General features: G+C 49.9%; 1 protein-coding gene across 1 annotated transcript in view; it reads left to right on the plus strand.

Annotated features, from left to right (window-relative positions):
- Positions 1-6,642, plus strand: part of KCNQ1 (potassium voltage-gated channel subfamily Q member 1) — a 138,192-nt gene extending 131,550 nt beyond the window's left edge. Inside the window, exon 11 of the mRNA XM_008058201.1 lies at positions 6,518-6,642. Coding sequence (XP_008056392.1) covers positions 6,518-6,642 — 125 coding nt within the window. The remainder of the gene's footprint in view (positions 1-6,517) is intronic.
- The last annotated feature ends 6,756 nt before the right edge of the window (positions 6,643-13,398 follow it).

Here is a 13,398-nt window from a genome sequence, read left to right on the forward strand (position 1 = left end):
CTGGGCAACAGAGTGAGACTCCAACTCAAAAAAAAAGAAAGAAAGAAAGAAAGAAGGGAAAAAAATAGTAGATTCTCATATCCCTTTGGCCAGCTTCCCCTGATATTAGTATCTTACACAACCATGGCATATTGACCAAAACTAAGAAATTAACATTGGTACAACATAGTTCATCTATCTGGATTTCCCCAGTTTAATTATCAATGTCCTTTATCTGTTCCAGGGTCCCATCTGGGATCCATCATGACATTCATTTAGGAGGTCTCCTTAGTCTTCTATAACTGCCCATAGCTTCTCGGTCTTTTCACTACCTTGACACTTTTGAAGAATGCCAGTCAGGTGTCGGTGTTCCTCATTTTGGGTTTGTCCAGTGTTTTCTCAGGATTAGCCTGGGGTTGTTGGGTTAGGGGAAGACTGCCACTGAGGGGAGGTGGTCTTTGCATTGCGTCACATAAGTGGAACATGCATCCACGTGGCTTTTCACGGTGACTATTAACTTTGAGTTTCTTAGTAAAAGTGGTGTCAACCAGGTTCCTCCACTGTGTCCGAATTCCTATTTTCCCATTTTCATAGTTTAGTCATTAGAAGTGAGTCACTGAGTACAACCACTCTTAAGGGGAAGAGAGTTTGGCTCTGCCTCCTGCAGGAAGATACCAAAAAAATCTGTGAAAGTATGCTAAAGCCACCATGGCAATTAAAATGCATTTTGAGGGAAAAACGAAACGTTTCATCTACTAATTTTAGCATCCATTCATGGATCTTTCCTGCAGCAAATGATGTATTTCTATTTTCTTCATTCCTTTTGCATTTATTAGGTGAAATTCTTCTGTAAGGAAGATTTGTCCCTTTCCTCTTTTTTGATTTAGATAAAAGACAAGGCCGGGCACCGTGGCTCAACCTGTAATCTCAGCACTTTGGGAGGCCTAGGCGAGAGGATTGCCTGAGCTCGTGGGTTTGAGACGAGCCCGCGGGTTTGAGACCAGCCCGGGTAACTTGGCAAGACCTTAATTATTTATCAGTATGGACTCAGAAATATTAATTTTTTGAGCTATAACTGATGATAGTAGCACATTCTTTCATTGCTCAAACTTTTCTAGCTTTGGCCATTGGTAGGTTCGTGTGTCCTTTTGATGTCTCCCCATCTCTTTACTTATTTTTTAGCATTTTCTTCTTTTCTGACACTTGACAGTACTTCAGGTTCATCTTATATTTTCCCCGTCATAGCCCTGGAATCATCACCTATTCATCCACAGAGCCCTGGCTCCTGGTATTTAGAAACCAGGATCTGGGCACTGGGTGTGCTTGTGGCCACTGAGGTGCCACTGTTTCTATCTCCTCTCAGTGGACAGAGCCAAGAAATGTATGTATGTGCATAACCTGAGAATGCACACTATATTGTGTATGTATCTATGGTATGCATACATACGTACCTATATGAAGCTAACCATGAGTTCTTACTGATGTTTCTGACCACAGAATTCGCCGTTGCTTCTCCATTCCTACGTATCTATAACTTCTTCTCTGACAGAAGAAACCTGGCTCCCATTACCTACAATTTATTTACTTACTTGTGTAACCCTATTGTACATATGTGAAACAAACTTATCTAATAGATTAGTGGGTTTATGAGTCTTTTGTCTTTAACCATGCAATGTCTCATCAAAACACTGTTTTTGAAAGCAATGTAAGCCAGCTCTTTCTTCCTTTCTCCTTTCAGAGCTATGCTATACATTTGTAAGACACTTAGAATACATTCCTTCCTAGGATCCTCCAACATCCTGGTGAATTTTTAAAAATTTGCATACAGTAAAAGTCACTCTGGGAGATTCATAGTTCTGTGGGCTTTGACAAGTGCCTGGAGTTAGGGACACAGGGACACCACCACAGCACCATGAACAGAAGTTCCGTACCTCTAAAAATGCCTCAGGGCACTTTTGATGTCAAGTATATTTTGAAGTCAAGTACTCCTCCTCCCCCTAACGGCTGGCAGCCAATGATCTGCTTTAATCTCTGCAGTTTTGCTTTTCTAGAATGTCGTATAAATGGAATCCTACAATGTGTAGCCTTTTGCGTCTGGCTTCTTCCACTGCTTAGCAAAATGCATTTAAGACGCATCCATGCTATTGCAAGAATCATGAGTTCATTTCTTCTTATGGCTGAGTGGTATTCTGTTGCATGGACGTACCACTTTTAGTTTATCCATTCACCTGTTGAAGGACACCTTGGGTGTTTCCAGTATTTGATAATTGTGAGTTCCTATACACACTTAAGTACAGGTAATTATGGACATACATATTTAATTCACTTGGGTAGATATCTGTGAAGGAACAGCTAGGTCACGTGGTATGTGTTTACTTGACTTTATAAGAAACCGCCAAACTGTTTTCCAGAGTCTCTGTGTCATCTTTCATTCCCATCAGCAACATGTGAGAGTTCAGTTGCTCCAAATCCTCAAGAGTGTTTGGCATTGTTAAGCTTCGATTTGTTTTTTTTAATTTTAGCATTCAAATAACATGTAGTGGTATCTCACTGTAGTTTTAATTTGTATTTCCACAATGATTGTTGAATGAGCACCTTTTCATGTGCTTACTTGTAATCCAGTTTTAAAATTCAATTGTTTGCTTTACTACTGTAAAGCTGTAAGTTTCCTTTATATATTGTAGGTATGAGTCCTTGACCAGATAGGTGATATGCAAATATTTTCTCCAAGTCTGTGGCTTGTTTTATCATGCTGTTAACAATGTCTTTTGCAAAGCAAACACTTTTAATTTAGATAAAGTCCAATTTGTTGATTCTTTTTCTCTTATGGGTTGAAATCCAAAGTCCCAGAGATTTTTCTCCTGTTTTCTTCAAGAATTTTATAGTTTTATGCTTTTTCTTGAGTTTTTTTTGTTTTTGTTTTTTAGTAAGATTGAATATAATATTCTTTAAACTTTCACTTACTAACTGTTGATGGTCTCCCACATTAGGCATAGATGCTAAATATATTATAATTCTTACACACAGAGCACATTCATACATTTATATTAGGAATGATTTTAAGAGACAGTTGTATTGCTTTGACGTGGAAAAACTTTTCTTTTTATAAAGCAAAAGATATATCACTTTAAAAACATAAAACAATTTCTGTGATAAAAAAACAACATAATTAAGGTGAAAAAACCAAAGATAGACTGAGGAAGATATTTGTGTCTTATATACAAAGGGCTAATGTCTCTAATTTATTAAAGAAAACATTCCTGCAAAGTGATAAGCAAAAATGAGTAAAAGATATGAACAGGCAATTCTGCAAGAGGAAACCCAAACAGGCACCAAGCCCATAAAAGTCATTCAAAACAGATGGAAATGACAGCAGGACCCAGTTTTCATCCATGCTTGGTGAGCCCTACAAAGGGTGCAGACAGCCAGTTCATTCAGGCATGGATATGAGAAAACTGGGGGAGTCTTAATTGCTCCAGCTTCTTGGGAAAGCAATCCAGCAACATCTATTTAAGTTACTGAGGACACACTTTCTCACCTTGCTCCAATACATCAGCTCTTAGGAATAAAAACAGATGTTGCACCATTGTCTGAAGAAATGGCGTAAAGTGAAGTCTGAATGTACAGGATACACAGAATGGTTGAATTAATCATGGACAATCAAAACGATGGACAATTATGCAACTACTAAAATGAGAGTTGGAACCCTGTCAATATACTTTGACAGAGAGAAATGAGATGAGCATGCAGCAGAGTGACAGAAACAAAGTGACAAGAACAGAGCCATCCCATGTGTATAAAAGCAACTGCCACCTACTATCTGCTGTTAGGTTGGTGCAAACTTACTTGCGATTTTCGCAAGTTGACATGTGCCATTTAGCCGGGCTCGGTGGCTCAGCCTGTAATCCTGCGCCTTTGGGAGGCTTACGTGAGTGGATTGCCTGAGCCCACGGGTTCGAGACCCACCTGGGCAAGTTGGCAAGACCTCATCTCTACAATAAATCAAAATGAGCCGGGCATGGTAGCGCACGCCTGTAATTCCAGCTACTTGGAAGGCTGAGGTGGAAGGATCACTGGAGCCCAGCAAGTCGAGGCTGCAGTGGCCAGGAACGGCCACTGAATTCCAGTCTGGGTGACAGAGTGAGACTCCAACTCAAAAAAAAAAAAGAAAAGAAAAAGAAATGTGCCGTTTGATATTGGAATACATTCTTAATAGATGCGGTTATGCTATACATCATTTTAATGCGCATCTCTCACTTTATGTGTTTTTGCTGATAACCTATTACTTGCTGTTTAGTTTATATTTGTCTTAAGCTATAGAAACCATGTTAGACAAAAAGCAAACTCGAGCGATTTTCCTCTTTGAGTTCAAAATGGGTCGTAAAGCAGCAGAGACAACTGCAACATCAGTGACACATTTGGCCCAGGAACTGCTAAGGAATGGACAGTGCAGTGGTGGTTCGAGAGGTTTTGCAAAGGAGACAAGATCCTTGGAGATGAGAAGTGTCATGGCTGGCCATCGAAAGTTGACAAAGACCAACTGAGAGCAATCATCGAAGATAATCCTTACAACTACACAAGAAGTTGCCAAAGAACTCAATGTCGACCTTTCTGTGGTTGTTCGGCATTTGAAGCAAATTGGAAAGGTGAAAGAGCTCGATCAATGGGTGGGTGCCTTGTGAGCTGACTGAAAATCAAAAAGACTGTCATTTTGAAGTGTCCTTTTAGCATCTACAACATCTACACAACAACCATGAACCATAACAAGTGCATCCTATACATCATGACCAGCTCAGTGGTTGGACTGAGAAGAGCTCCAGACCATGTCCCAAAGCCAAACTTGGGGCAAAAACAGGTCATGATCACTGTTTGGTGGTCTGCTACCAGTCTAACCCACTACAGCTTTCCGAATCCCGGTGAAACCATGATATCTGAGAAGAATGCTCAGCACGTCGATGAGATGCACCGAAAACTGCAACGCCTGAAGCCAGCACTGGTCAACAGAAAGGGCCCGATTCTTCTCCACAACGCTCAACCACACATCACACAATCAACGCTTCAGAAGTTGGACAAATTGGGTTCATCTGCCATATTCCTCTGACCTCTTGCCAACCGACTACCACTTCTTCAAGCATCTCCACAACTTTTTGTGTAGAAAACGCTTCCGTAGCGCGCGCCTGTAGTTCCGGCTACTCGTAAGGCTGAGGCGGAAGGATCGCCGGAGCCCAGCAGGTCAAGGCTGCGGTGGCCGGGAGCGGCCACTGCACTCCAGTCTGGGCGACAGAGTGAGACTCCAACTCAAAAAAAAAAGAAGAAGAAGAAAGAAAGAAAACGCTTCCACAAGCGTTTTCCCTGCAAAACGCTCAGGATTCACCGGCTCAGATACTGAGGTGTTGTAAATACCCCGGGGGTCATCTCAAACACCCACTCACCTCATCCCGCTGCGATGTAAGCATGACTGTTGGGGCTGGAGCTCCCAGGCATGAGCTCCACTCCTCACTGGCCCTGGGAGCTTGCAGGTTGGTCCCGTGGCAGTGGCATTTCGGGCTAAGGAGCCTAATGCACTGTCCCCACAACCAGCAGGAAGCAGAAACTGCTTTCCAAGAGTTTGTTGAGTCCCGAAACACCAATTTTTTGCTCTGCAGGAATAAACAAAGGTACTTCTCATTAGCAAAAATGTGTTGATTATAATGGTTCCTATTTTGATGAATAAAGCTGTGTTTGAGCCTAGTTACAATGATTTAAAATTCACAGTCCGAAACTGCAATTACTTTTGCACCAACCTGAGCTAGGGATCCAGCTGGCCTAGGGGAGGAAGGCCATTGTTAATCTTTGCATTATCCCACTTCTTATAAAGAATGCTTAATCCTTTTGCAATAAAAACTTTAAATGGAGAGGAAAATAAGTCCAGAGCAAATACTTATACAGAGTAAAGATGGATACAAGCCCGTCCCCTGAGCTCCTGGAGTCAGAGTCACCAGGGTGGGCCCGGGAATCTGAATGTGAAGACAGCTTTTAGGATAATTTCTGTGCCCTGTTGGGATACAAGTGGTGGACATGCCATCACGTTTTGAGCAAGCTCTGGGTTTCCCCCCCCTCCTAAGTTCTTGACTTCTTGTACGCAGGGGTCCCACCACCCTGTCTTTCCTGGCCTGTCACCGTGTATTAGGGGGAAAGCATGGTGGGAGGAGTGTCTCTTGCCGGTCCCTGTGCCTGCCACCTGTTTGATTCTTGACCCAAGTATCGCCTGTGACTCTGGGGAGAGGCCCGGAGCCTGAGGTGGGGACACCTGAACTCAGCCCCAAGCAGAGTTACCACTCAGGAGCATTCACTGTCTCAGATACTGGGGTGTTCGCCCTGGGGGGGTCATCTTAAACACCCACTCACCTCAACCCGCCTCGATATAAGCATGATGGTCAGGGCTGCAGCTCCCAGGCATGAGTGCCACTCCTCATTGGCCCTGGGAGCTTGCAGGTCAGTCCCATGCCCGTGGGAGTTTGGGCTAAGGGGCCTGATGCACTGTCCCCACTCTCCACAGCGAGGAAGAGCCCCACGCTGCTAGAGGTGAGCCCTGCCCACTTCATGAGAACCAACAGCTTTGCTGAGGACCTGGACCTAGAAGGGGAAACACTGCTGACACCCATCACTCACGTCTCACAGTGAGTACCCCTCGCTCGAAGGGGCCACGACGGAGGGGCGCGGGACTCAGAGGCCACCTCGGTAATGGGGAAGGCTGACTCTCTGGCCGGGACACTGTCTACTCACCCCGTGCCCACCACTTGCCACCTGGCCCCAGTGCCTGGGCACCAGACAGGAGAGAACAGGGGCACTTCCCGCCGAGTCTGGGAACATGATCCTCTTGTTTTGACTTATGGAAAATCAGACTGATCGTTTTCCACTTGTTTTCATGCTTCGAGCGTCTGAGATTGTTTTTCTCTCCCCTAACCCCCTCCTCCACCGCCCCCCGAAAAGAGACGACTTTGTTTTTTAGCATTTCCCCATGGAACCCTGGCCAAAGCCACAGGGCAGATGCCGGGTGCAGTCTGCCAGTTGCTGCTGCTGTCCTCAGGGGTTCCTTCAGGTGGGGGAAATGGCTGATTTTCCACGCCTTCCAGTTGGCCTTCCCCTGAGGCACAGCTGGCCTGGGACGCATGCCCAGCCTCCCCCGCCGTCACGGCACCACTAGGCCAATCGCCGGTGCCCAGCCATGGTGTGATTTCCCTGCGACGTGTGACTCAGTACTCCCAGCTGGAGCTCCCAGCTAGAGCACCCAGCAGTGACAGCAGTGGTAGGGCTGGTGGGGTGCTCAGGCCCATTCTGGCTGCCACCCCGTTGGGGACTCCCCCTGAGAAGTCTGTCTGTGTCAGAATGTATGAGCGACAGCCTTGGCCCTTCTGAAGGTCTCCTGCTGGGGCTCTTTCCTTCTCGACCAATGTTTCTCTAAAGGGGGTTTTGTTCTCAATACTCTTTGGGGTCAGAAGGTTGGCCCAAGCGGTGTGTGCCTTTGTTGCAGTGAGATCCTAGACCTCCTGTGTGGTTACCAGTCAAGTGCAGGCTTGGCCTTGCAGGTGACTAAGGAAATTGGGACCCGCCGTACTGCGAGTTGCTTGTGAAACTGGAAGACTGGCAGGGCTGGGTAGCCAGAAAGAGGCCACCCCCAGGGGAAGGTGGGCTGTCTTAAGGTAGAGTCATGATCACACAGGACCTGCCCATCTTTCCAAAACTCCAGGTTCACAGGGAGGTTGGCAGCACCCTATGGTTGGCAGACCATGGAGCGTGCACGGGCCCCAGAGGCCAGTGGGTCACTGGCAAGCAGGTGCAACTCACCACGGATGCCCTGAGAACAGGGCTTGATGGGTTGGCTGGGTAAATGGCAGGAGAAGAGGTATGAGCAGGGAGGCAGCCAGACAAGCTGGGCAGGTGCAGGTTAGCACTGAAGACAGAACTATGGCTTACACTGTGGCTAAGGCCTACACCAAGTCTGGGGTGTGAGAGGCCCCAGTGTTAAATGTCAGTTTTAATAGCTGATGTTGTGTGCAACATGCGTGGCAGTGCCTGGTCAAGTGTATACTAGAACCATGGCAGGCCTGAGTTCGGGCCCAGGCGTCACCTAGGCCTCACATGGCCACTCAGCCTGTCCCTTTTTGTCCCCCTGGCCATTTGTCGCTCCTGTAGGAGCTCATTCTCCTTGGTTCTCTTGGCCATGGACCAACCCACACACAAAATGCTGCACTGGGCGGTCAGGGCTGTCAACCGCCGTTCATCTAGCTGGGCAGTCAGGCCTCACCAGCTCCTAGGTCCTAAGAGACCCATGCAGGGAGGCCCTGGTGAGGGTGGTGAAAAATCGGGCACTGGTATGAACCACAGGCAAGCCTGCAGCTGCCGTCACCGGCCCTGTACAGACAAGACTGCCTAGGGTGGCACTGACACATACCAAGCTCCCTAGAGCCAAAGGATACCCACCTGCCCTAAGGTGACCCCAAGCCAGTGTGGCTGTTGTCTGGAGCACTGCGCCGTGCCTTGCCCCCTTCCAAGACAGTGGAGTCTAAGAGACCTGAGTGTCCCCAGTGCTCTGCCTGCTGTGTGAGTGGCATATCAGTCCAGCAAGCTGCTGTAGGCCTTTTTGGGCCGGTACTCCCATGACCAGTTGCAGTGGGTAGTGGTCCCTCTGTTGCTTCCAGTGATATGTGGGTCCAGGCAGAGCAGAAATCTGTTATCGCCCAGTCGGGTCCCTGCCTAGGAGCTTCCAGGGCCTTCCCCAGAGCAGGCCCTTCCAAAAGCAGCGGCTGGCTGTGAGCCAGCCTGAGAGGCCAGAAAGGAGCCCAGGCATGGTTCTGGGGTGAAGGATCTGGGATGGGGGAGGGAGAGGGCAGAACGAAGCCCTGGCAAAGGGGCCGACTTGAGGCATTGTGGTCTGGGCGGGGAAGTCGGGCTGTGGCGCCATCACATCTGGGTGCCTGCCTCATCCCTCCAGGGATGCCAAGAGGGGAGGGTGGGATACAGGCAGTTAGTGTTGGGACCTAGGAACCCAGGCGCCCTCAGCACTACTGGCTCAGCAGAGGCCCAGCCTCACCTAGGGGAGAAGGCAGGCAGCAGCGGGTGCCATGCTTCCTCAGGCCCAGATGTCTGCAGGGCGGGCTAGGCCAGGGTCTTCCTGTCCGCACTGGGGCCGCACTCCTCCTCCTCCTGCACACCCCACCTGGTGATCAAGGCCCGCAGTTAAACACGGCTCCAGCTGCTTGGGGACACAGTGAAGCTCCCGTGGGCAGCCCGGCCCCATGGTTCCTGAGCGGGGAAGAGGCACCCGCCCTGGTGTGTGTGCAGAGGTCTCACAGGGGGCAGATTGGGTGGGAGGCTGTTACCGAAAAACATTCATTTTTCTTCAGCATTTTACTGATGTTAAATGTATTACCATGCTGGGCCAGTTCCAGAATTCAAATTAAAAGCATAAATAAAGACACATTTTGTTTCCATCGAGCTCTCCCCGCCCGCAGGGCCCCAGGGAGGTGAGGTCACTACAGCCTTGATTACGGGAAGGTCCCAGGGGCTGGGCGAAGCTTCTCTTTCCCGGGCTCGTTAGCCAGGAGTGGGGCACGGGGCAAGGAGGCCTGGGGCAGGTTAGGGAGTCACTGCGAGCCCAGGGTACCAGGAGGACAGAGTAGCTGTGCCACCCCGGCCTGGAGGCAGGCCCAGCTGCTCCCATACAGCCCAAGGGCCTCACCTGGCTCTGGGTGGCCAGGCCTTAGGCTCACACACACCTTTCAAGTGGAAGCGGGCTTCCCAAGTTCAGCAGGGAGCAAGGGAGGCCTGCTGGCCTCCAGCTCCCTGTGTCTTCGACCCAGAGCCCTTCTGCAGGGCTTCTGGGGGGCAAGCGTGAAGAAGGCTATAGGCCTGGGTGGCCGGTGGGGTGGGCCTCCACATAAAGGAAAGGGGAGTCCTGCACCCCAAAAGTATCCAGGATGAGTTCCTGGGATCCTGCCCCACTCACTGTCGTCCACTTACCGAGAGTCTCTGGCAGAACGGTGGGGGGGAGGTTGTGTGCGTCCCAGTGCCTTGCATGTGGTGTCCTGCCACTCCTCTGCAGCCATCAGTTTCCCACCATCTTTCCAGCATTGCTCAGTTGTCCTTGCCTCAGTGAGGTCCCCAGGATGCCCTCAGGCCCAGCTTTGGTCTTTGGATCTTGAAGCCCCAGCACCAGCTCCCTGAGCCCTTGGAACAAGCCTAGGAGGGAGCAGGGCAGGTTCAGCCCCTCCAGGACTGGCCCGGAATTTACACATCTGCCCCATCCGCTGTACCCGAGACAGAAGACCCAAGCGGCCAGGACCATGAACCCAGTAGCCCAAGGCTTGGCCCAGCCCAGCCAGGTAGTTTCCCTGAAGGGCCCCTCTTTCTGTTGCAGGCAAGCCCCATCTGTTGAATGTATAGACACCCCCCACCCCCTGCCAATCCCACTCTGCGGGTGACCATTCAGGGAGCATTCTGCCCACGGAGATGGGTACAGGGCAGGACCAGGAGCCCCTGAGCCTGGGCAAGGGGAGGGGAAAGAAGGCAGAGGGAAAGCTGCCGAGACCCCCACCAGGTGACCGTGAGCGCCTCCCTGGTGAGCATGTGCTTGCCCGGCCTCTTGCGACATGACAGCTTCGCAAATCCTTGAGCAAAACCAGTCCCGTGTGCGTTAATTAGAATTTCCATGTCTTCAACTTTCTCCTGGACCCTGCAGAATCTCACGCCAAGACGTTCAAGTTGCTCTTTTCCAGCGAGGCCGCTGTGTCCTGGCTTTCATCCACATCACTACTAACGTCTCCTGAATTCTGTGTTTGTCAGTGAGGCCAGGGCCAGTCTGTGCCTTCTGGAAATAGGGGCAAATGTCACAAGCCTGGCCCCAAATTTGGCTCCATGGACCCTGCAGGCTAGCTTTTTTGCTGGGACCAGCTTGGCTTGGGACAGTTTGGAGAAACCCGGGGCTACTGCGGCCCACACTACAGACAGACCCAGGGCCCCAGGCATTGCAACTCCATGACCGCCTGAGCTCCTAGCCTTGTTTCTCACCCTGTAAACTGGTGGGAACGGATGAAGAGGCCATTCCGGGACCCGTGTCCAGGGGGATGCGGGAGGGGCTTGCCAAGAACAGATGAGACCATTTTGTCTTTCCAGACCGGCGTCTTGTCTTCTGCAAAGCTCCAGACCACCTCTGTCTGCACGAGGTGCCAAGGAAGCCCCACGGGAGCCCACGCAGGAGGGCTGTACAGGGCTGCGTGAGTCACAGGATCCCCGTCAGAGCCCCAACCAGGCTCAAGCCGTCTCTGAAATGCACGGGGGGATTAAATGTTCTCCTAATTAAATTAAAAGCGAGGCAGAGTGGCTCAGTGGGAATGAGATGGGACAGGGAATAGACGCCCTCCATCTGGCTCTCAGTCCTCCCTGGTCCAGCTGCGGTGCCCCCGGTGGCCTCCTAACCTTTCCAAGCCTCACTTCCTCCATCTGGGCACGTGAGGACAATGTGGCTGGCCTCCTGGGGCCACTGCTTTGGCGAGGGGACCACATCATCTCAGTGGACGGGCCAGAGGAAAGCAGTGAGGCGTCTCACTTCCTCCGCAAGGGAGGGGCCATCCTGATCACCCTGGCCCAGGATGCTCTGACCAGGACCAGCCCTCTCCACTTGTGACCTCAGAGCCATGATCCAGGTCCTTGGCCAGGCAGGCGGTGCCAGAGCTTATAACAGAGAACGTTCATGCCACAGAGGTGCCTGAAGGACAGACTGCACTGGTATTGCCATGGAGACGCTTCTGACAGTCAAAGGGTCCTATACCACTCCCCCACGTAGTCTATATTCTGAAAGGGGAGACGAGCCATGGAGCAGGCGGGGAACAGAGCATGCAGGCAGTATTGTTGGGGGAGGCTGAGGAATGCATCCCCTCGGGCAAGGTAGGGGAGTGGAGCAAGGCCCAGCTCCTCTGCAGGCCTGGGCTGTCCACTTCTCTAAGGAGGCTCAGAAGGGCTCTCCTGGTGTAGAGTATTGTTTTGAAACTTTTAGTTAGAGGAGAAAACGCACACAGACAAGTACACAGGTCTCCAGTGTACAGCTCCAGGCATTTTTCAGCCCCGGGGACCCATGTGAGCAGCACCCAGAGGAAGCAGCAGAACCCCCAGAAAGCCCCTTAGGGTCCTGCTTTCTGTGACTGACACACTGACAGTACCCATAAGTCACATGTCTAGCAACAAGGACCAGCTTTGCCCACGTTTGAACTCTGCGTAGCTGGACTCATGCCATACATACCCCTCGGTGTCCAAGGTCCCTCGCTCGAGGTGATGTCTGTGAGCCTCCCCGTGGGGCTGAAGGGAGCAGTGGTTCCCTCACATTCCTTGCTGCCTGGCACTCTGCTGTGTGTAGAGCCTCCGCCACTCATCCACTCTCCTGCCTGAGGCCACTGAACAGTATCCGATGTGTAGTTGTCATTAGCTTTGAGAATATCCAGTACATGCTTTTGGTGCATGTCTGGTTGTGTTTCTGGTGAGTATAGGCTTAGGTGTGGCTGGGTCACCGGATGGGCATATGTTCACTTTTAGTAAAGACTGCCAGTTTCCCAAAGCACTCACCCAACTTTCACTCCATCAGCAACGTCTGGACATTATGGTTGCTCTGTATCCTGACACTCGGCATTCTCCATTGCTTCCTTTTTGGCCATTCTGGTGACTGTGTAGTGACATAAAATTGTGATTTTAATTTGCATTCATCTGATGGCCAATGAAGTTGAGCCTATTTCTTTGCTGTTATTTAGTCGAATATATCATCCTTTGTAAAATATCCACGTCTTCTGCCTGTGTGATATTGGGGGATCTTTTCTTACTAACTGTAGTTCTTTACATCTTTGTATATTCTGGATGAGAATCATTTGTCAGATGGATGGATGGATGGATGGATGGATGGATGGATGGATGGATGGATAGACAGATAGCAAATACTGCCTCTCCCTCTGCAGGCTGCCTTTTTCCTCTCTTCATGGTGTCTTTGGATGAACAGAAGGTCTTAATTTTCATGTGGTCCAGTTAATCAAACATTTCCTCTCTGGATAGTGCCGTTTGTGTCCTATTTAAGAAACTTCTGACTATTCCAAGGTCATAAAGATATTCTGGTTTGTTCTACAGCTTTATTAGCTCACCTTTCACATGTAGATCTGCACTCCATCTGGAATCTATTTTTGCATCCAATGTGAGGCTGAGGTCAAGGCCCGCTCTTCCCCCTACTTGGAGATCCAGTTTGACTCGGCACCCTGCATGGAATGGCCCATCCTCTCCCTGTTCCCCTGCCATATCAGCATTGTCAGAAACCAGCTCACATGTGGCTCTCTTCCTGGACCCTATTTGGTGCCACTGGTCAGATTCAAATTGTTGTGGCCAGGGCCATGCTTCGTTCTCACT

Source organism: Carlito syrichta, unplaced genomic scaffold (assembly GCF_000164805.1).
Source record: "Carlito syrichta isolate Samal-C Ts95f unplaced genomic scaffold, Tarsius_syrichta-2.0.1 Scaffold303246, whole genome shotgun sequence".
Lineage (NCBI taxonomy): Eukaryota > Metazoa > Chordata > Mammalia > Primates > Tarsiidae > Carlito > Carlito syrichta.